Source organism: Falco biarmicus, chromosome 8 (assembly GCF_023638135.1).
Source record: "Falco biarmicus isolate bFalBia1 chromosome 8, bFalBia1.pri, whole genome shotgun sequence".
NCBI lineage: Eukaryota > Metazoa > Chordata > Aves > Falconiformes > Falconidae > Falco > Falco biarmicus.
In genome coordinates, this window is record NC_079295.1 from 59,214,752 (window position 1) to 59,239,585 (window position 24,834).

A 24,834-nucleotide genomic window follows, 5' to 3' on the forward strand; every position below is an offset into this window, starting at 1 on the left:
TTGATAAAGCAAATCTAGACCTTTTTTATTTTTATTTTTTTTTTAAAACAATTTGCCAAGACTGGAATGAGAGATAAATAGAAGGCACAACAATTTTGCTTTTTTTTTATACAAATACAAACTAAACATGAAAAAAACTCCCTATTTCAATAAAAAAATTTCACAAGTTCAGGAAAAGTGTTTTAAGAGTCAAGTTCTAGACATTTAAAACCTATCCCACAATCCAAAATTTTAAAGTGGTAAAACAGTAGTTCGAATTCCTTTCTGAAATCATGTATCAAAAGAAAAAAGATTCTACGGATACCCATTATTCCACTTTTACAGCGCCACAGAGAGAAAGGTGAATGTCTATTTTTCAAGTGGCAATATCTCCAGGCCAGAGGATGTTCGTACGACCCCCAAAGAATAAAATCAATAGTTTTGTTTTTCTGCCCTTGAAATACTTGTCAAGTACTATTGTTTTCCTATAGGCTCTTGAACGCATGCACGTGAAATATTATTCCACTGACTGAAATGCACCCAAATTCAGTAGAAAGGGCAAGAGAAAAAAAGAAAAAGAAAAAATAAAGAGACATTCCTTTAGGAAAAACCACTGGTACCAAAAAATCCAGTCCGCAAGTTTGAGGTGAACAAGAAAATTCAGTTTTTTCTTTTTAAAAATCCACTTTTCCTAAAACGTTGTTCCACAAAGCTGGAATCTGGGACAAGGACTAGAAAAAAAAAAATCACAAAACCATAACACAAACAAAAAGGGGCCAAAATAGTATCAAACGTAGCAGTCTATAACAGGCTAGGGCCACATTCCAAGATACCCAAGGCTGAAATTCACAAATCTGCAGGAAAAAGGGTTTGCGCCACCATGTCAACATCCGTGATGCGTTCACTGGCGTTGCCCGATCCCCCTTCCAGCTCCAAATCCTGGCTTCTGGGACATTCCTCCACGTGGAGGCCCTCGAATCCCACCTCCCAGCCCCCCACGAGTGCCTCCAGGTCCACGTGGTCTGTTATCTCTGCGGTCACCCTCCCTGGCAGCTCGTGTTTTCTTTTCCTCCACGTTCAGGCGCACCTCTCCCCTGAACATGATGGGCTGCAACAAAAGCAGAAGAGGTACTTTAATGACTGACTCACTGGTAACTCTTCCAACATCGAACAGATTTCTGCAATCTTGTCTCATATCTTCCCCTCTGCAGGGAAAAAAATAAAAACAATTGAAGCATTTTATAATTGTTACTAGAAAATGCCAATAGTCAAACTATGTATCCAGTCTTGTGGCTTTACAGAGAAGATATAAAAAAAGATGCGTGTGACACTTGAAAAGCAATCTCTAGCTTAACACTGAGCATTCTGACATCTTTTAGAAAAGCAGTGAACTATTGACAGTAACCGCCTTTCATTAATACATGGAAATTCATTGTCTGACACCATGCAGAGTCCCAGCTATTTTGTTTGGGTTTTTTTAATAATGGCATGAACAATGTCATATCATCTCTGCCACCTTGCTATACAGGACAGTGAAGTCTTTCACTTAGGTCAAGCTTAATTTTTTAGAACTGCAATGGCAAGCGGTCACTTGACTGGGAAATCCCACTGAAGTAAAACCACAGAGAAGCAGGCCTACAACATCCCAGAAACCTCACTGCAGACAAAAAGTTGGTCTGCAAGAATCCACAAGCTACAGGAATAAGTACTCACTTTTTCAAATTATTCCTGCAGTTGCATAACAAACAAGAACATGAAAAATACGATCCATCACTGGCACAGGCACAATGTTTTCTTATCAAATGGGAAGACGAGCCATTCACTTGTAGTGAACCGACTGCAAAAGTAGAACAGATCTAAGGATGAAGCACACTGCCCTCCTCTAGCCATCAGTGGTGCTGGGCAAAGATCAAAACATCACGTTACAGCCTTGTTACCAACTCCAGTGTAAACTCCCACATTTTACATCAGACAGACATCAGGTTTAGCTTCACTGGCTAACAGTCTACCAAAGTCTTTTAGACTCATTTACAGCAAAGCTTATCCTCAAAGAAGTCCTACTGTTTCAGGGCATATGGTTGTTCAAAGCACTGGGCCCATTTGCAAAACAATTCACACATTGAATATTACAAACAGAGTTTAGTGCTGTTCAAAGCAGGGTAGGAGGCGTGTTAAACTGCTTTTATAGGGCCTAAGTCTATATTAAAAAAAAGGTTACACCTTATTTTAGAAAACCATGTCCATCCATTATAACTTAAGCATTTACATGGGCTTGCAGAAAAGATACTTTGAGTGCACCAACTATTACACATTCTAATTCTAACTTGGAAGCCAGCACCTACTCTCTTCTTTGGCTCCACCTGGATGTAGTGGCACAGTTAAACAAGTAAGAGCCACAAATCCCTCAGCCAAGTGTGCCTTTGGTATTCCCTGGACATGAAGTCTAGCACCCAGCTCTTAGCTACAAGCCCCACTGCAAGAGAACTCACAAGTGAACATTTCTAATTTGTTTCAGCAAAGATTCAAACATGCAAAGTTTAAGTCACTGCTGAAGGTGTTCACGTATTGTTTGCAGCCGAGAAATGGCTTAAGGATGCACTGTCACTGTACTACTAGTTCCGACACCAATTCAGGCCAAAGTCAATCAAATTTACTCAATCTTCTGGTTTAGACTTTACCCTAGACCACATTAGAAATGCTCAACCCACAACAGTAGGAAAGCACTTAAGGAACCAACTTTCAGCATTTCAATATTGAATCAGCAGCTCCCTAGCAGTTCTAAATACTAACTCACCAAACACTGCCACAAATGCTGCTGGCGTCCCTCAACTAAATGTGTCTAGCCACATGAAATATGCCAAACTTAGACCAAATCTCGAGGTTTAAAAATCTACACCCGCATTATCCTAAAATTTAAGAACAGAAATATACTGGTAATACTGCTGTACAGTAAAGAGGAAAGGATGTCCCTGTCTGGTGAAAAGCTAGGCTGTAAGCAAGCAAACTGCACAGCTGTTACGGTGCATCCAGATTGACTGCCTACCACAACACTGTACAGTCATGGGCATGTTGTGCATTAGCAATCACTGCTAGTGAGCTGAGCAAGTATTTCCTGCCTTTGCTAGCAGAAATTTTTTCAAGCTGCAGACTAATATAGCTTCTCCCTTTCAACCCTTCTTCAACAAAAAAGATTCTATTTGTCCATAGGGTCAAACTCTCTCTACCTTGCCTTCCTAAAAGCATTTACCCGCCTCCTGCGTAGAGCTCAGCAACTTCCTATTGGAAAACGGCTCCTATAATGAATAAATTCACATTCACCTGAGTTGTTACAAGCTACTTAAATGACAAAAAATTCAACCTACACAAATGCTGCACAAGTCTTGGTAATAGCAGGAAAAGACATCACACCTACTTTAATAAGCTCAAGAAAGGCCAAAGGGACCAAGTAGCATTTTTCTTGTTAGAGTAATCCGACAAACATTCCCTGTCACTAGCAGACCAAAACCAGTGACTACAAGTTTATTTACCCTGCTGCTAAGGATCTTCTGGACTGGTTCAGGATCATCAAACACCACAAACCCAAAATTAGGGAGCTTTCCACCACTGTTGATGCGGAGTTCAACAACATTGCCATAGCCTGCAAGAGAAAAGCCAAGTTCTTGGGTCATACATTAGAATGTTCTGTTGACCACGTTTGTGGCTGTAACCCCCAAACCCCAAGTACAGCAAAGCAGCTAACTTACTTTGGAAAAAGTCTTTAAGTTCAGTTTTATCCACATCATGGGGAAGGTTCCCAACAAACAGCTGATGACTGTCTGGGTATCTCACAATCCGTCTAGTTTCCACATCACCTTGTTCACCCTCACGAACTTGAACAGAAAAGCAGAAATTGTTTAAGAAAAGCCAGTCCCCACAAACAAAAAACTAAAATAAAAAAAAGCAGCCACGGCCAGAATTAGCACCTTATAAAAGAATCAGAATTCACACTACTTATCCATTCATATCTAAACTAAAAGGTAAGCATTCTACACCAGCAAGTTTGTAACTGCTTTTTGTCACCTCACTGAAGGCAAACACTGGAGTGGAAACCTGGTTACTTCAATAGAATGCTAGTGAAATTCAGCTCTAAAGATCATCACACATTCACACCAAGGTCATCTAAACCAACCATATCCACAAAAGTAGAAACCATTTTCTTACTGACAAAATTAATGAGATTTTTAAAGCTTTAATCATGATACTGCCTCCCCAAAACCATCAAAGAGCAGAAAACAGTTCATCCTTTGTAGTTTCACTTACTTGGTCTAGGACCCCTCTGTGGTGGGATGCTTGTTCGCTGTTCCCTCACTCGCTGATCCCTCTGAGGTCTCTGAGGTGGGGTCTGAGATTCAGGCTTTGCCTCAGGGCGGGGCTGTATAAATTCAAAGAGGAGTTAACGGTAAATAACTAGACGTAAGAGCAGAGTTCACCTATTAAGAGCTCACTATCAAGTTGTTGAAAAAATAAATTGAAAATAAAGGAAAATCAAAAATCAGTTCTTTCTACCTGTGACTAAAATGCATGTTAGCTCATGCTGGCTGACAGCATACACATCACCTAAGTTAGAATTTCAAGGTCAGCACATTCATGACTATATACAATAAAGCATGTTGGCCCGAAGTGCAGTAGCAGTTACATAGACAGTATTAACGTAAATTACTTCATGATAAAACCTCATTCATGAATAGGCAGTGGAAATAAAAGTTGCCTCTTTTGTGAAGAGGGTGCAATCACTTTAGATGACACGTATATCCAGCACTTGCATAAATACGTCTCAGTTTTCCTCCTTAAGAAAAAATTCCTTCTCAACCCAAAAGCAAAGCAGTAACATTTTTATGAAGTCTATCAGGAAACATTGATTTTTGAAGTCTTTAGAGTGTCTGAGAATTCAGATCATAAGCAAGTAGATTTCACTATGTTTTTCCCCACTTCAGTTAATGTAAGCCAGTTCAGCACTTAACTTCTCTAGGTGCTGGATTCCTACCTGCGAGACCGGTACTTTCACAACGTGAGGTGGTATTCCTGATACTGGAACAGCTCCACTGGGAGGGAGGTTCTTACTGGTTACTGATGCCCAGGAAAATGTCTAAAAAAAAAAACAACCAACAAAAACCCAAACAAACGAAGACTGTAACTCAACTCCAGACACTTTTGTCCTTCCAAATTATATTCCTGATAGCACAGCTAACAAGACACAGGGTAACAGTAACAAGTTTTAACTTGTCCTTGAAGTTTGGGATCCAGTTACTAGCACTTTCCCCACAACTTCCTTCAAAACATTTAAATTCAGAAGATTTAGCATAATGACAATGGGGTACCACTTCCACCCTACTTCTAAGTTCTACGGAGAGTTGAAATAGCACACAGCATTGGCCTAAAACCAAATATCACATCAAGGTTAACCAAAGCATTGGTTTTGTACTCATTTGTCTACTTTCACCTCCCTAAACACTGAAGAGTGACAAAAATCCCCAGGTACAAGTGAAGCCGCATTTCACCAATTTTCCTGATTCAGCATGTCTGTTGCAGTCTGTTCAGAATTTCAGAAACTGTTTACAAAGAATCTGAATCTCTCACTGCTGCCACAGTTCCCACACCTACCGAATATACAAAGCTTTACCTTAGCTCCTGGTATTTTAACCAACTAGTTACTATTTAGAATTTCAACTACCTTTTCTTGTAGAGGAACTAATGGGAAAGAGGCAACTTGTCATGAGAAGAGTAATTTGGGCAGGAGGGGTGGAAATTATAGAGCATATGAACACTTTTAATTGCAGCTTTTTCTCCTCTTGCCAGAGAAAGGGTCATGCTCTGTAGAACGACAGGAGTCAAACATACAAATGAAACCACCACATCATAAGAAAGAGCCATCCACTGCCATTACCCTAGAATCCTCTTGCACTGCAGGAGCCGGATCAGCAGGAGCTGGAGAAGGACTCTTTTCCACAGTCTCTTCTGGAGCTGACTCCTCTAATACCGGCTCAGATTTTTCTTCCTGCACCTCTGGTTCAGGTTCCTGTTCAGGTTCTGGCTCAGGCTCAGGCTCTGCCTCTGCAGCAGTCTCTTCCAGGTGTTCCTCAATGTCATTGCTATTAAGCAGCACCACAAAAAGCAAGAAAAAGAGGTACTGTATTTATTACTGGGTGTTAAGAAATGCTATTTGTCCAACACAGAACTCAGGCACACTGCATTCAAGAAGAACAAGGTTAATCCTATCTAAATAAGGCCACACTGCACAGGGATGATGGAAACAAGTTTCACATTATTAAACTATAAAGTTGCAAAAGCATTACATTACTAAAAATCCAGAGTCTCTGTATGCAGCCTAACAGCACTCTGGTTTCAGCTGCCCCATAAACAGAACTTTTAACTACCAAAGAGAAAAAGCATCAGTAACAAATCAATTTGACCTGTTTTACAAGCAGTCTGTATTACACAATACCTGACTTCACATAAAATATTACCTGACAGCCTGCTCATAATAAGCACCGGTATCATCAGGAACAGCCTCAGGTGTCTGCTGTCTTTCCTCAGGTTCCTCCCCTTCCTCCTCTGATTCTAAATAAAAGTCAAAACAGGAAAAAAAAAAATACACCAGATAAGTCTTTAGTACTTGGTCCAAATGCAAGGCATCTTCCACAACATGCAGGTTAAGTCTCCGGTGAAAAGCACATGGGAAACACTACCAAGATATGACACAGAACAGCTTATTTCCTTATACTTCTACTATCACTTTGGTTACTCGGTTTTGACCAAGGTTAAACGTGTTCTAAATACTTCAGAGAAGTAGATTTATAGCCTACAAGTCTGACCACAATTGCTAAAATAAGTTTTACAGGTTTTTTTAATGGAAGAAGAATATGCTAGAAAAATTACAATCATCTGCATGTCACAACTGCTTGCTGGAGTGCAAAGGAAAAAAACTAGATCACGAAGCTTAATGCTGATCTGCTCTCTCCAGCAAGGTTTCCTTTGGTCTGGGAGTGGACTATTCATACAGACCCAGAAACAAATATACCAGAACCACCCAAAAACTCCTGCTACTTACCCTCTGGAGGCTCAGTGTCAGAGTCACCAAAAACCTCATCTTGGTAACGGAAGATATCATTGTGGACATAAAACTTGTTTGCAACAGAACCCTAAAAAACAAAATCAAAGGAAGAGGCAGGTTCAACTACATCAATTGCAGTAATATAAAACATGAAATAATGAGAAAACAAGAACAGCTTGAGGAAATCATCCTCCCCAAATAAGATTAACCAAACATGACTCCTTCAACAATATGTGTATTATTCAGGGAGGGGGGTGGGGGGAAAGGACACATCATACTAGCAAGGCAAGTATGCATGGAATAGTGGGAAAAAAGAATCAATTAGCGCTTTGAATTCCAATAGCTCACAACACTGAAAAAGTACCAATGAAAACTTTCTGGGGTCTGAAGTATTAGTTATTAGCTCCAAGCCAAACTGAAAAATAAAGTGATCTTGCAACACTTTTTTCACTATCATTTTCAATTATGTGGACTGTTTTGAAAGGTATCTTTTTAAAAAGCGACCTCAAATGCCAAGTCAGCGCTTTATAGAACAAGAAAGTCCAGAACCTTTTTCTACTAGTTCTTTTCAGTAAGAGGACCGGCTGCTAGGAGGGCAAATTGAAGAAAATAACCTCAGAAAATGCTTAAGAAAAAAAATATGCATTGCACATACCTAGCAATCAAAAGTTAGGATATTTACAACTGTAACTGTAATATCCAAGGTTAATGTATGACCATACAGAAGTAGTGTCATTTCCTAAGGAATATGCAGAACAACACTGCTGAATTTTGTGGCAAACTACCTTCCCAGTCTAACCCTTCAGATTCTAACACTGAACCAGACAGACCTCATTAATCTGACATGGTATTAGAACCACTATACCACCACTAGCACTCAATACAGCATACCTCAGGCGCAAGTACAAATGTTTGCATGAATCTGCGCACAGGCTGCATGTTATTGGAGAGCTCTCCCATCACCTGGACTACAACACCATCGTTGAGAGTAGCATGGGCATCCACATGACGAATCTTTGTGTGGCAATCCTTGAAGTTCAATGACAGCACCTTCTTGTGGATATCCTATGAAAGAACAGTGTACAGGTTACCCTGCAGAAGCCATTTTTGCTAAGTTAGCAGCTTTCAACGAAAACAAAAACATAGAACACTGTTTCAGACTATATTCCCTAACCCTAGAAAGGAAGCTTCACAGGATAATCTTTAATTGTGCTCTGCAAGCAATTTTACATGAACTTTAATAAAGGAAGCATATCTTGCCTAATTATTGCTGTCACAGACAGTTTTCTCTCCCTATTTTTTTTTTTTTATTTTCCAGAAAGCACTTGGACAAAGGGCGATCAATCACAGCTGGATATGCATCTCTGCTTAATCACAAAGATGACAAAAAGAAGGAAAGAACAGTAAGATTTTTTTAATACTTACAGATTGCCCATAGACTGCGTCAGCTGGTTTTCCATTGGAATCCAAGCCACCATGGACGTAGGAAGAGTTCTTTCCATAAAACCTGTTGGAAAAAAATATTTTAACACTAAGCTTTGTTACGTAAGAACATTTGAGCCTCCACATTAGAAAGCATTATGAATAATTTACTCTCAAGCAATTTTTCTGTCTGAATTATTGGTATATAGCCATACAACTCTATAACCCTGTTGGTAATTTCGGGGTGCATGGGTTTAATCAAAGGGGAAAATGCAAAGTTCTCCTGTGTAAGCTGTAGCATTCAGATATGTCAGACACCCAAGCACTAATACCCAAAACCAAAGCCTCACAGGAGTCAGATGACCCATTTCCATTCTCCCTTTTCTGTACAAAGTCCCTAAAGCAACACAATACCCTGAACACCTGGGATGCCAAAGGCTTTCCCTCAACTTCTAGTTTAAAGTTTTGAGCAAGGGGCAATGGTACTTTTTTGTTCATCTACGGTAAAGAAAGTACTGCAGGTAAATCTTCCTTTTTGTAACTGAGTGATGACAAGCTAAAATGGCATGTGACTGCATTCTGCCAGCAGATAAAAAGCATAGAACTTAATTCCATGGCACACTGTCAACCTACATGAACGTGGTCAGCTGTCCCACCAAGTGGACAAATATTCCAAGTGTTCCTGAGACTGGAAGAAGGAAAGTTTCAGAAATTGTCTAGCTACTCAAAGCACAGCAAAGGAAAAAAAAAAAGAAGGGGGTATCTTCAAAAACAAGGTTAGTTCTAGCATACAGGATACCTGTCAAATCAAACAGGACCAATCTGTTTGGATAACAGGTTGTAGTTTGCTGCACATTCCTAATTTCTCTGATTTTCCTTTAAGAAAGAGTTGTCGGTAAGACTACTGAGACATAAGAATATACAAGCATACATCATTCTCAACATTTTCCCCCTATTCAGGGGGCACTGTATCGAGAGAAAACTACAAAAATGCTTAATTAAATAACATATATCCAATTATAATCAACATCTATATTGATTACAACTAGAAGTAGCAAGCAGAACACTCCTGATTTACATTTTTTCCCCCACTTAAAATACATGTCTAGCAGCATTTCAGTAGCAACTAGAACACAAGTAATTCAAAGAATTCCTCTATTACACGTTTTAACCCAGCTGATGAAAACTGAAAGCAAACTACACCCTTAGCCTGTCTTGAGTAAATCAGATTAAATGTTCAAATTCAGCAAGCCAAGATGTAATAAGCTTATTCACCAATTTTAACATACAAATTAAGAAATTCACACAGAGAAACATGATCATGAAGTGAAGCAGAACTTTACCTGTGCAAATAGTCAGGTGCTTGGTTCAGCAGAGTATAGTACTGCCTCACGAATTCCCGCCCGACCAGCAGGGGACTTGGCTTCTCCATCACCATTTCTTTGGTCAGCTGAAAACTACAGAAAAATCAGAAGCTCCATATGACATTAACATTTCACACTGCTGTTCACATACCGACAGCATAAGCCACATCACTGTGGAAAGCACACACCAAACCCCATTATCCGTTTCACCACAGTAAGCAGTTTAACCAATGTTTCAGAGTCATCAGTCTTCGGTGCTGAGAAAAAGACTACTGGGTACAAAAACCAGTGGCAGGAGAGGCCGTACAGGTAAGGGAGATTACCTCATAACATGCCAGCATTTAATCATCCTACGTATCCTCAGTAAAAAGCAGGTGGCAAGCAAGTATGGTTCTTCAAGAGGATTTGCTAAGTGGCTAAGTCATTTACAGTTGATCCAAGTTCTACTTACCTCACTTGACTTCACAATCAGAATTAAAAGTCAGATGTTCTAAGGCAAAGCCTGTGCTAGTGTATTAGAGGCATTTTTAAAAGGTCAGAACAAGTGCAATCTAATTTTATCAGCAGTGCAGCACTCTCTGCTTGTGAGTGACAAGCGCTGTAGAGTAATATCGGATTATATTAAAATTACCACGCTACAAACAAATGTATGCTATTCTTCCCCCCGCTTCCACCAAACTCAGCAAGTCACCTCTCACTTAAATCCATCCAGAAGACCAGTCAAATGAACAGCACCACCCATACCTGGGCCAAGGGACCAATCAATCTAGGTACCTTCTACCTAATTCCCATCAATCTGTTAAATTACAGAAAGAAAAGAAAAAAAAAAAAAGGTCTTCGCAGGTAGATTACACAATATGTGCATCTTCAGTCCCAGTCAGTCAAAACCGGAACACATTCCTATGTTTCCTTGCTTTCAGCTACTCATACACACCACTCACACTCATACAAATGAGATTCAAACTGGTCAGGAAAAACACCAATACCAGAGTATATTCTTGCTACCTAATACAGAAACAAAAGTAGATTTTTTGCTTCATAGTCAATTATACCAATAGGTAGCAGAATGGGTGCTTAGCAGACAGCTTTGCTATTGATGTATCACAGACTATATCTGATAGCTAGTTTTCCTGCAACTATTCAGGCCCTGTAGTGCAGACAGTAAAGTGCTATCTGCAGTAGGTCAAGCAAATGTTAACCAAAAGGGCATTAAAAAGACCCCCATGTAGCAGCCGAAATAACTTTCTCCCCATTACTGACCCTCAATACCTTCCCCTACACAACACTTTCCCCACACACGGTGAGAAGATTCACCATACACACACTTAAGGTGTCATGCAAATCAAAACCAATACACTGCTAACTTAAGCCCTCCAGAAAGCAATTCAGGAGTCATCATTTACTTATCTGCTTTTATTTAAGGCTGTGTATCTATAAATAGCTCCAAGAACTGTCAGATTCAACTAAAAAAAAAGTCAAACTAAGGTAGTCCTCTACACAGACTAACCTAGACGGGAGCCTGCAAAGTTCATACCTAGGCAGTTATATTAGGACAAGCTCTCCCTTGTCCCTGTACGTAACAGCATCCTGTATCCTGGATAAACAGAGATGCCCACAACTACCATCTGAACAAAGCAAGGGGGGGGAAAGAAAAACGACTGCCTCTCCCATGTACTTGTACTAAGCCTTGTCCTAGTTCATCCAAGGATCTTGTTTGACACTTCCATTACATCTGCTGAATATCAGAGTCCTTTAAATGCTAAGAACTGACAAGAGACTGTAGCTTCAAAAGGCAGAGGCAACCTACCAGGTCAGGATTATTACAGCAAGTTTCAAATGCACACCATAGCAGGCCAAGATAACCAGACTGCTGGATGCACCAGGAAAGCAAAACAGAAGCTTCAAACCCCAAAGAGAAGAACATACAAAAAAGATGACATGGAAGCTGGTATTTCGGATAAAGCCAAGTCCAAGTCAACCTGGCAAATTCCTTATCTTTCAAACTGTGGTCTAACACCCAACATACTGTAAACAAAAGATCCAAGGCAATGCTTAACCATACTGGCAGAACATACAGATAATGTATTTGAGATTGTAATCACACCTGAACTCCCAGCAATGGTCAGCACACACTGCATCTAGCTCATTTGGAGATACAGTACACAAATTCCTACCCTGGGAGGCATGCAGTTTAAGGTTCAAAACAGGAGACTTAACTAGAACACTATTAATATGACAACAAAACTTGCTATAACTCATATACACATATATGTTTTGCTCTGCTTTTAACACAATCACAGTTTTTTTCACTCTGTAAGCTTCAAAATAAGTGCAAAGTATTTTTTTAAATATATGTGGGAAAGATCTGACAGGCTCCAGAGGATGTGTACATTGAATGCCTGCTCTTTCAGTAGGAAGGGTGTGTATCCCCTCCATATGAGGAAATATTACTTAAATGGTAACATGCCGAAAAAATAAGATTAAACATGACCTAGAATGGAAAAAGGCTTTTCAATACGTTCAAAAGCTTTCAGTTGTTTGAGGGTATTTTCAAGAGCTAACCATGCAGAAATAAAGTGATATTCCATGATCGGGTCTGGCCCACAGTAAGTGCTCACATTCTGCAGACCACTTGCATTTTAAGAAGGTTGCAGTATCTGTGGTTTTGAAGAAGCCTTCAAACTGCAAGCGTAATGTGTTATGGAGACAGATGCCCGAGACCAAGCACAGTCCAAAGTGACAAAACCTCAAAGACAGGAGCTTGTTTGCCTTCAGTGCATGTTAAATTAGATCCCCACAGAATATTATCAGATGAAAAGAAACACCTCAGGTAAAGTAAAGTTACAATTGTGGGTACCACTGCCAATTTTCTCATTTGTTTCCTGTCGAGCACTTGGGAAGCTCTATCATTATGAGGTGCAGGACAACCCTAAAGCAGTAGGAATAGAAACTGCAGACAGACAAGACCTGCACTTACAGGTCCAGTCAGATTAACTGAAAAAGCAAGACTTAATTGCTCCACAACAGTTAAAAAACTTGCCTCTGTGCTCCGAGTTTACAGTTAGAAAGCCAGTCCCCCAAGATCACTGTTTGGAGTACGACAAGAGCAAGCACATGTTGCCTGTTCACTCTTCTTCCTGTTTTTTGGGGTGGAGGGTGGAGAAGCTGCAAGAGGAACATACAATTTCTTTGTAAAGACTAGCTTCCCCTGGAATTCAAGCTTATTTCTATAAACAAACAGGCAGGTTTTCTACTCAATTCTGTTAAGTGCTGAATGGGGCTCTTTGGAGAGTTATCTCCAGCTGCTTCTAAATATGAATGTACGAAGCTTGACATCCTCCCACAATAGTAAACTCTTACCTGCAGCACACAAATCTCATTTGTTCATTTAGCAAAAAGCTCTTGCTGATTTCTCTTCTTCAGTGAAAGAGTCCTCACCTGTATTAACCCACTATCACGTCATCCTCAATGCTGTTCAGCAGAGCATTGGGAGAGCTCACAAGACAAAGTGGCTTGTGCTGATTATGTCTGTCACATTTACCTGCTAAAAATCAAAAAATATTTTTTTAAAAAATAAATCAAAGGACTTCCCTACTGCTAAGGGTGAAAAAAAAAAATCTATCGGAACTAACTCTTAACGTTGAAAGAGGAATAGCAGTTTGCCCAGTTCTCACTAAGTGGATCTGAAAAGAAATGGGAAAAACCTTTACATGACCTAATCGGAGGACAACAATCTGTTTTTATTCCTGCTGCACCTGCTGCTACGCTGCCAGTTACCATCTGTTCTTATCCTCCAGCCAGAAGAACCTGAATGATAGAAGCCAAGCATCCCCAGAGAGATTTTTCGCTCCCTACCGCTCATGAGTAGTCTATTACACCACTATTCCTTGACCTAAGAATAACTGCAAGTATTTTATACTGCATTTCTACTGCACAGAGCATAGTAGCACCAAATGCTTGAACCGTCACTACATTACTCCTGATAGAAGCTTATCCACACATTTTTGTGTCAAGTTAATGATGAAAGGGTGAAAATTGACAGGAAAAGCTGAAAATCAGACAATTTAAGATTCATTCATAAACATGCATTCATATTACTCCATATGTAAGACAAACTGAGTAATTCAAGTTATAACAAATACACTAAAACAGTTCTGCCACATAACTGAGCCTTTTCCTTAAGCCAAGAGACTTACAGGAAGACAAATACCTCCTTTACAGTGGTTATCACCTGGGTGGTGGAAAATTCCACCATCTGTTACAACGCTCCTACTTGGCAGAAAATCAATGCTAGGCACAAATTTCTGAAGTACAGTTATGTAAATTCTGTATTAGCAAATTCAGATTTATGTCCACAAAACAAAAAATGTATTAGTATTCAGAAAAATAATAGACTCAAAGAACACCTAACAGCGCTAGTTAGTATTAGTCTGAACCTTATTTCTACTAGACAAGAAAGAAAACGTCACCAATATACGTCACACAATGTTCAGGCTGTCAGGGCAGCTAGTGACTGCAGAACCCACTTAGCCTGATGTAACAAGCCAAAGGACCAGACTCCATAGAAATAAAATACAGAAATCAGAAAATCCCAAACTTTACTTCCTGAAGTACGGGGCAATTTTAAACATCTTCTGTCAAGCAAAATGTCAGTACTAACAGAAAGGTAAGCTAAAATCTACATTGAAGCATATTCTAAACAGGCCACGGTTTGTTTTTAACATTATCCTTATGCCTTTGTTCTCGGCCATCTTATTTTCCATATTTTTTACTTTTATTTCAGTAAAAGGAACAATCTCAAAACCCCCAAAGTTACTACAACGCATTATAGTTCTGTGATTGGTATATCACACATCAGATACAGGGAACAACCATACAGAAGTTTACACTTTCTCTTTTGGCTATTTGCATGCTATAAGGAGACTCATTTGATACAATATTCTTGTCCATCTCTACAAATTGGTAGTTTACAGAGTACCAAAACAATCATGTTGTCTCCTCATCCTGTCAATTACAGGGTTAACCAACTAAAATATTATCATAGAGCTATTAGACTGTTTCCAACAACTTTTATGAAATACAATTCAGATCTTTCACCTCTATAACTTTACCTCTAAGTATACAAAAGCAACTCTCACAGTACAAATTATGTTACCCAGATAAAGATACTTCTCCCCTCTAAATCAGAATGTCAAACTTTTCACACAACTCTACATCCCTCATTTTGATATCAATTAATTCCTGAATATAAAAAGGCTTTCAGAAAACTTAAGAAACACCCAGAGAAGCTCACATGGAAAAGAGGTGACTGTATCCAAGCATGTCATACTACAAAGCTGGCAAACAACAATTTTACTAGACATTAAAGGTCTGGTCAATAGTTAATCGGATTGCGTAATTAAGTGTCATTTGGGACTTCTCCAAGTTGCTTAGCAACAGGTGAGCATGTTCAAAGCTACAAAGCTTTTATCTGTACATGGTTACTACTGCTGCTTTGGACAAGAAAAAGAAAGTAGTCAGTAAAAAGAAAACTCCTAATATGCCTCCAACAGGCATGATATAGATTAAAAGTTAAAAAGCAAAACAATTCCACTTATTTCCAACAATCCATACGTTTCACTTGACTAGCATCTGCTAGTGCTGCTGACTAAGCAAAAAAAATAATAAGATAAGCTAGTACCTGTGTGAGCTACACTACAGAGCATTAAAGAGTGAACAATGAAACACAAACAAGCTGAGCTTGCAACACTAGGCACGTTCCAGTGCCCATCTCAACTGGGGATTTACATCATTACACCAGATAGCTCTCAAGTAATTAATGTAAACCTTTTCAAGAAAATTCGTATTTAAAATGCTACAAGATACCAGATACCTTTATTTTAACAGAGCTTTAGCTTTAACTACCTGTGAGGAACAAAAAAAAAAAAAAAAAAAACACCAAAACAAAACCCCACCCAATTGTTGACCCCAAGCCTAAATTATGATGTGCTGAAAAAGCACCTTAAATAAGTAGGCAACCAAAGTCTCAAAACACTAACCTCCTTTAAAAGAACACATCTCATTACTGGCCTCCCACTGGATGCAGAAGCAGACAATGTCACAGGTAACTCTCACAGCAATACAGCCTGTATTTTATACAGAAGCCATTACTGACAGTTGCCTGCCTGCAACCAGTTCAACTTCTTTGCATTCTGACAAATTCAGAGGGAAAGTATTCCGTCTGAAAGAAGTTACCTTGAAGGTAGCATTATTTCACAGGAGGCATGACACTTGGAAGCCAGAGCCTGAAAGCTCAGCGATGGGATAATTTAGCCAATGAAAAATGAAATACTTGAAGATCAAACTGGAACAAGTGGTGAGGTTACCAGCATTCAACTCTTACTAGTATCTCCTGGAAACATTAAGCTACTCCATAAGGTACACTTCCAGAAGCAGGCACTCCGCACTACCCAACCAAGATCAGAGCAGTATGAAGTGCTAGACACATCATGGAGAGAAAGTAGCCTTTATTGATCATCTTCAAAACCAACACCCAATAAAAGTTTGAGGATCCAGATCCACTTTAACACAGCTGTTTCTTCATTCACTACAGCAACTTGTGTCTACCATGTGACAGCCACCCAACCTACAAAGACATGCAGTTCCAAAGTTCATAGGGTACCTGAGGGTGCTATAAAGAGCTGGATCCTAAAAAAAAAATAATTGTGGGGGAGTGACTTTGGCTGAATGCCAGGTGTCCACCAAGCAGCTCTATCACTCCCCTCCTCAGTTGAATCTCAGGGTGTGCGGGTAGAGGGGGAGAAAATAAGATGAAAAAAATATTTGTGGGTCCAGATAAAGGCAGTTTAGTGAAGCGATAGCTAAAGTCACTCATGCAGAAGCAAAGGAAAACAAAAGATGTTATTCTCTACTTCCCATCCACAGGTAATGTTCGGCCACTTCCCAGGAAGCAGAGTTTCAGTATGGGTACCAGTTCCTCCAGAAGACAAATGTCATTAATAACGAATGCCCCCCACTTTCTCCTCATTTCGCTTGGCTTTTGTATCTGAGCAGACATCACATGGTATGGAATATCCCATTGGGCCAGTTGTCGTGGCTATGTCCCTTCCCAAGGTCTTGCCCACCCCCAGCCTACTGGTGGTGGGTGGGAGGTCTGAGATAAGGCCTTGATGCTGTGCGAGCACTGCTCAGCAGTAGCCAAAACACCGGGGCGGTATCACCACTTTTCCAGCTACCAGTACAAAATGCAGCACTGAGGGCTGCTATGGGGCTCAGCCAGACCCAATACTGTAATCATACAGCAACCAGAATGCTGCATCCTTGGACAAACAGCTTTCTCTGTGCTTAATTACCCTGATGCTGCACTGCAGGGAGGCAGAGCAATACCTGAACCCTCTTCTAAAGTTATTTGAGACATACTGATGAGGAACACTATAGAAAAGCTAGACATTACGCCAACAGACAGATAAGAAAAATCAAACGAAGTTAAATATTCTCTAATCAAAGTATCCAAGCAATCAATCCAAATTTAAATACAAGAAAAACATGTTCGCTACAAGATTAAAAAAATAATTAAAAATTACATTCAATACTGCCCATGCTAGTACTGAAAAACCCCTCAGCTTGCCAGTGGCAGATGGGAAGCCTTACTCAGCAGCAATGCACAGCCCTTTAAACACTGTAAGAATACAAATAAACCATGAATTGCTGCAGAAGAGCTGTCATTGTAGAAGTCAGCCTGTGTTTTTGCTAACAAACCTAAGTGTGATCCACAAGTTGATGGATATGGAGTCTGCCAGTTTGTAGACAAAAATTCTGTGCTTCTTGTATTGTTCAGCTCTGCCAAGCAAGACAGATCAACTGAAGATTTCTACTGCTATTATTCAAAGTCTAAAAGAACACCCACCATTTCAGAGAAATGTAATTCCTACAGCATTAAGCTCAAAAGCTGAGAAATAAAATACAAAAGACAACTACCTAAAGCGTAAGTTAAGGTAGCTGACACCAACATCTATACCTATACAGTAAAGACTTCATCTGGGGAAGGGAAAAAAAAGATACTAGATACGATTCCTGTAGTTAAGAGCATAAGGGTCCAAAGAAAAAACCAAATTAGGTCCTCTTTAAAAGGGGAGAAAAAAAGAAACTAACCCAGAAGAATCTTAAAAATTTGGTTTTAAAAAGTAAGTGATATCAAAAGAGTTTCTCATCAAGCTGTTTTTCTTGGGTTCTTCTCCCTTCAAAATGCTTTGTTTTCCCTGAGTGCTGGGCCTATTTTAGTGTGGGTACGGATTTTTTCTTTCTTTCTTCCTTTTAAAGCAGTCTCAACTGGCTTCTGATTTTCTACTTTGTATCACACAACCATCACTTCTGTTAAGTGACACAAAAACTAGCAATACAAAGAAAAGGGTAGTATTTCTGCAGAAGCAGCGTGAAGTATTGGAGTCCTTGCTTAGAATTAGCAGCAAGAAACAGGTTTTATTTGAAGTTAATGTTTGGAACAGCTGCCTCATGCCTATGATCCAGCAAGGGTCACCTTTCAGTAGCCAAATCTGCAGTCTCCCTTTAGACTGCAGCTAAGGGCACTCAGCATTAGTTTTTTGAAAGTTCTTCTGTACCGTGTCACAGGAGAAAAATAATCAAACTTAAACTACACATACCTAAGTTTGTCCTTTCTTATGTTACAAACAGATCATCACATCGAGTTACACATGCCATTTATTACCTACTTTTGTTTCAACAATGTGCACTATATATAGATTTATGATGGGGAAGTGAATTTTTTCTTTTCTGTTCTCAGATGTCTCAATATGGCTCTGCCTCTTTCAACAAGTCACCAGAAATTTCCTACTCATTACACAAAAGCGATACAGGGTAGGCAAGGTGGAAGACCTAGAACTAAACACACAAAACTAAGTTCCTGTTACTTAAGTTTTATTGTCTAAAAAAAAAAAAAAAGAAAGAAATACTGGAACACCAAATTAGAAATCTTAATCTCTGGTACTTCTAGACATCCAAAAGGCAGGGAGAGAGCCCTCGATTGGTAACTACTTTGCTAAATTCTTTCTGTGGAGGACTGCCATTAAAAACACACTTGCACACAGTCTCAGAAGTACAACCTGAAGCTCAGTCCCTATTTGGGGATTTTTCATGAAACAACTTCACCTGCAGTAAGTCTCACCATATAGGTCAGCCAGTATTTTTATTTTTGAAGCATATATAGACAATGTAATCCTCCTCCAATAACAGCTGTCCCCAAGACAGTCACAATAGTCTACATGCACTAATCCCTTTGAATTCCTTTGTGCATTTCCAGAAGTATGTTTCTCAATTGTTGAGAGGCTATACCTAGGTATGTTAAGTAAAGAGCTCCAAAAATGCATAGAACATGCCTCATTCGCTCTGCTTTTTATATTGGAACAGTTCTGGGAACTGTTCATATCCTGCTTGAGTTTGACAGAGGAAAAACTGGAAATAATCTTGCTACTGAAAAAAAGTTAAGCAAGGCTGCTGTAGAGGGACCTGCTGTAACATTAAGCCAAGATGATCTGCCCTGAGCCTAACTAGTAAAACTTCATGTTGTCACAGAAAGATAGCTATGTTGCATTTAGCATTACAGAAAAAAAAAAGTGGCCATTGTGATTTGACAGAAGTCCAAGATGAACTCCTCTTGAAAATCTGAGCTCTCACAAAACCCAAAGCCTTGAGAATTCACAGAAATATTCCTACACTTATTTTAAAATAATCCTAAATAATTTTTCTAAACAGGCTCTCTCCTACACCTGGGCAAAGGACTTTCTCATTTCTAACCAGACCTATTCCAACCTTTTACCCTACAATCAGAAAAAAATTTCTGTAAAATTACTTTTTAACCATGCAAATTTCATCCTAAAGGGTAGTAGGATAGTGCTAACCTGAATGGTTTATTTACTCATTTTTTAAAATGAAAAATAAAAGTCAGCTTTATGCCTATGCTGCTCTCCAGACTAGTCAGTGATGGAAGTAGCTACTTAAACCCAATGATTTTGCCATTAGAACAGGTTTTGTTTTGACATCCAAGAGCTGCTCCAACAACTCGATGAAGTTGGCAGCAGGTCCAGTCTTCTCTTAGGTCTGCAATTTTTCCATTTGGCTCCACTGCAGCTTCTTAAAGTAAAAAGCAAAAGTTACTCATAGGCAGTCAGAAGAGGCAGATTAGAACACCCAGCTACACAGACATTACAGTGAAATTCAAACTCATTCCCACTTGGATTAAAATCACCAGGATTAAAATTTACCAAAATATTTTCTGCATGCCAAGCAACAGATACTTGTAAAGAGAGTGAACTCTTTCACCTCTACCCATTTTGGCCACAGAAGACTCTTAACCTTCATATGTTGACTGGATTCTAGCACTCAAGACTGATCCGTCACAGCATTGCTAAAACACTTAAAAACAAAACAGAAAGTCAGCTTAAGAGCAGTCATAAGTGAAACAAGAAAACAGTACAGGGCAACGCAGAAGAAAATAGAAGATGGCCACTAGCATTTTAGAATGCAGTATTTCACATTTGCCTCAGCCAGTAATCAGGTTTATAACTGATGATTTGTACATAGCTGACAGCTCACAATCTCCTAGCTCTGAAAGCAGCACTCCACCAGCTATGCCTTTCTGGAAGAGGTCCAGACTTAATATAGCAAAACTAGGACCTCAGACCAGTATAATATTCACTGCCTGCAAAGTTTTAGGGAGTCTTTCTGAGTAGTTTAATATCAAGCATCTTAATTTTTTTCTTTCTTTTCACTACTCAATGAGGTAGCTGAAGATTATCAAGTCTGTTAGCAATTTCAGTAAAAAGTTAATAATTACTTCAATTCTGGAAATTTTATTTAGGTACCTGTAAAAAAGTATGCAGTTTTATAGACAAAACTATCACTTTCACCTTTGGTTTGTTTCAAGCACAGCAGACTACAGCCAGCACAACTAGCACCATCCTGCTAGAGCTCTGCTCTACTTTGATTTCCTCAGATTCTTCTTTCATCACATTAGTCAGACAAAAAGGCGCAGGTCATAATATTTAAATGTCTTCTAACTCAAACAGGCCATTTATACCAATCTTATGAGTGCTCTCTCAACAAGTACTCCTGTTATGAACAGAAATATCAGTATGTACTTAAGAGTATCATCATCTTTGCTTCGTTTTACTTTCCTTAAAAAGCATTCCTCTGTACATATTCAACTTACAATTAGCAAGGTGAAAAACAAAACACTGGTTTTTTCTGAACCAACAAAGAACTTGCTGTTTCATCAGGTGCATAAAGATTTCATGTTTAAAATTAAGATATTCAAACTTAAAAAAAGAGTATCATCAGTTGTGCTGAAGTCCATTGACACTATTGTGCCAGCAGCAAACTGAACAGTAGAGCAGTGGTCATTATAAGACCAGTACAAACAAGTCTTCTAGTATGTTTTTGTTGTTTCTTAGACTGCAAATGCAAAGAATTCCTACAAAACATCCTGATGTTTACACTTGACCCACACAAAGGAAATCTTGACCACCACGTCTTCTATCTTACTTATGTTTTCTATCCTTCAGCTTAAGGAGTTCACACTTAAAAGAATACAACCCAGCAAAAAAAGGCAGTTGCCCAATTCACATTAAGTCAAGAACTGGAGTCCGCTACTTAGCGCCTGATGTACACAACATTTTTTTAAAAAATTACATTTAAAAATAAGATACACATTTGCAAAGGTCGCAATGTTGATTTGATTATTTTTCTAGTAAGTTTTGTATAATTACACTTCCTAGCACGTTTTAACACTGCCTTTCAGGCAAACTAGTCCCTTGAACATGTGATGCTATAAAAAAAGTTGTGAGATCATCATAAAGATGCTCTGCAACTATTAACATGTAAGACCTTAAGCACATAAATACTTATAGCTAAATTGAAGACTAGCTGTATATTCCATCCACTGAGGGTTTTTTTATTATTTTTTTCTCCAAAGCTAGATGCACAGTTTCACAACATTAACTATACTGACTGAAACACTCCAGGAAAAGGTGCGTTCAGTTCACAGGATGTGAACATGCTACTACCAGTATCACGGAAGTATCACAGAAGTATTACAGAACTACCTATTTACCAAAATGATTAGGCTTGTTCTTTACAGAGGAGCAATAAAAGTGAAAATTTGGTCAAAGGGAAGATTTCAAAAAAGGTTTGAAACGCAGTTTTTGTCTGTCGACTTCTGTACTCCCTTCTCTTTACATCACCAATCCAAAAAGTCTTATTGACTAAGGCCAATCCAACACACACTCTACGTTTGATTTATGGCACCTGGAAGCATTAGCCTTCAGAGCCTGATAGTGGTGTCCACATTTCCTGAAGCTGTCACTCCTTGCTGCGAGAGCACAGGCTAGACAAAAATAGCATCCCCTGGAAACATGGCGGCTTGCTGCAAATGCTGCTTTCAACCAATCGTGGAAACAAAAAATAAAACTATCGGTTTGTTTGTAAAGAATACTTACTACATTCACGCAACCCTTAACATAACAGGTCACCAGGTAAACCCGTTGAGAATTCCTATCATATTAGATCATCCAGATCAAGACTAAAATGTACCCGACAGATATACGGAAACCTTTTCTCTGGTTTTCCTCCAGCAAGTATATTTAGGGCCTTACAAGAGGCTGGAAAGTCTTCATACAAGCACTACTTCACATTTAAATCTTAGCTTAATCTCGGATCCAGCCAAGGTCATGCGGTAAGTCAGAGTAAGATACACACTCCCCTTCTGCTCGCATTATGACTCCCTTGATCTACGAAGTTGGAGCCAGGGAGACACGATATGATAAACCGGGAAAGACACCCTCGCTATGCAAGCACCCAGTATTACTCCTTCAATCTACAGCTACTACCGACTGTTGAAAGGGGCTCTCACAACTACGTACCAGGCGTTCGGTCGTCTCAGACCCAACCCCAACCCCCCTCAAAAAAAAAAAAAAAAAAAAAAAAAAGGCGCCACAAAAAGGAAACCACAAACACAAAGCCAGCGGATAAAAAAACACCAACAGTCCGTAAAACCGAGAACAAAGCTCGCAGCTCCACATCTCGACTCGCACAATGAAGGCCCGTGAGCGGCCGATCCCTCCCCCCGCAAATAACGCTCCCTCCCAAGTAGCTGCTGGCCGAGCAGCGCCCCATCCCACCCCCCCCCCCCCCCCCGCACCTCTCCGAGGGCCCGGGAGGTTCCTCCCGCCCGAGGGCCCCGCGAAAGCCCAGCCACGGGGTCGGACGGGAGGGCGCTCGCCACAAAGCGCCGCCGGCACCGGGCGGGCCCCGCAAGCGGGACCGGGACAGTGGGAGCCACCTCAGCGCCAGGAACGCGGGGGTACACCGGCAGCCCCCCTCCCTCAACGGACCGCGGCCTACCAGGGGGGTGGGGGGGGCCACCTCAGGCCAGGCCCGGTGTGTGTGGCCCGCAGCCGTCCCTGGGAGGACGGGACCCCGCCGGTGGCTCCCGCCCGCTCCCCCTGCGGCCACGGACCCTCCCTCTCACCTGCGGGCGGAGTGGGACGGGAGCGGGAGGCGTCGCTTCACCACAGGCCTGCCCGGCGGACGAGAAGCACCTCACGCAACGGCGTGCTCTGCCGCCGGCTAGATATATCCGGTGCGCAGCCTACCCCAACGGGAGCAAAATGAGCCAATCAGAGAACGGCGGTAGCCTTCACTCGGATGCTAGTTGGCCCACAGCAGTAAAAAAGGCGAGCGAAGAGTTGAGAGGCAGCTCAGGCTACCAACCATGCGGCCAGGCTCCGCGGGGCGGTGAGAGTGACCGACACCTAGAAGAACCAATAGACGATAGGTCTCCCGCTGTTGGGGTGGGACGAGACCTAATAGATTTCCCCTTTAGCCAATAGGACGACGCTACCCGCGCTCCCAGGCGCGAAGGGCGGGGCAGGTCTGACGCCGTAGTATGGTTGAGCCGCACAGCAGCGCCCTTGAGAAAGTGCTGGTAAACCCCGTTATAGAACGGGGCGGCCCCTCTGTGCGGCACAGAGCGCAGCGACCAATGGGAGAGCGCGGCGGGCCTGACGGACAGGCCACCTCCGGCGTTCTTAAAGGGACAGGCAGCCCGCCACGAGGGCTGGCGTTCCGCGCCCGGCACCACCCCCTGCTGGAGGGAAGGGGACGGCGCCCAACATGGCGGCATGGGGGCCATGTGCTGTGTGCCGAGGCCCTGCCACCCCTAGTACAGGAGCACACAGTCCCCACGGGTAGGGCCTCAGACCCATAGCAGTGAGCAGGCCGTGGCCTCCCTCTTTGATGGTGGCACCTCGTGCCCCTGCTGCAGCCTTGCCAGGGCCACAGGTGCTCACCCAGCCTGAGGCCAGGGCACCCGCCATCCTGGCACAGAGCCACACCTGACAGAAACTGCCGGTGGGGTGGCTACAAAGCTGCTCACGACAAAGGGCTCCAGTGCAGGGCTGCAGCCGAGGCCACCTCCACCAGAAAGGGGCCCAGCCACTCATGCAAGGCAGTGGTCACCATCTCCAGGCCAGAGAAACACAGGCTGGCTTCCCCTGCCCAGCCGTGGGAGACCCCAGGCAGAGCCGGGAGACTCATTAGGCTGCTTTTCCTTCACAACTTCTGAGCAAAGCTGGCAGATGGATCGTCTGCACCAGAGGAAAGATGAGCCAAGCAAGGATGTTTTCTAACCCACCTTGCAAGGCCTAAGCAGTCCCACAAAGGAGGAGAAAGCCCTCAAAGTTCACAGATCCTTCCTCACCAGTAGGTGCTGGTCTAGAGAGCCCAAGGATAGAAAGGAAGCAATCGACGTGAGCCAGCCAGATTCTAGAAGGCCATAGCTTTCCATTATTTGCATCACATCCCATCCCAAATGTATCTATGACAAGAAGCAGTCAGAGATAACGTTTCACTCTATAAAAGTGATTTCCTCCCCACCACCATATCCCTAAATGCTGCATAAAACCCTCC

The 24,834-nt window shown here is 41.2% G+C and overlaps 1 protein-coding gene across 2 annotated transcripts; it reads right to left on the minus strand.

The window, feature by feature from the left end:
- On the minus strand, positions 1–23,642 carry G3BP1 (G3BP stress granule assembly factor 1). Of its 2 annotated transcripts, none has more exons than XM_056348392.1 (12): positions 23,396–23,642; positions 9,835–9,948; positions 8,495–8,576; positions 7,961–8,134; positions 7,067–7,157; positions 6,483–6,576; positions 5,903–6,107; positions 5,003–5,104; positions 4,279–4,390; positions 3,723–3,848; positions 3,507–3,616; positions 1–1,087 (listed from the first exon to the last, which is right to left on the minus strand). In XM_056348392.1, the coding sequence occupies exons 2-12, from the start codon at positions 9,927–9,929 to the stop codon at positions 881–883; spliced, it is 1,398 nt and encodes a 465-aa protein (XP_056204367.1). In that variant the 5' UTR covers positions 9,930–9,948; positions 23,396–23,642; the 3' UTR covers positions 1–880. The 2 variants fall into 2 exon arrangements, with proteins under 2 accessions (XP_056204367.1, XP_056204366.1); XM_056348391.1 differs by having other exon boundaries at positions 3,507–3,637.
- Between the last annotated feature and the right edge of the window lie 1,192 nt (positions 23,643–24,834).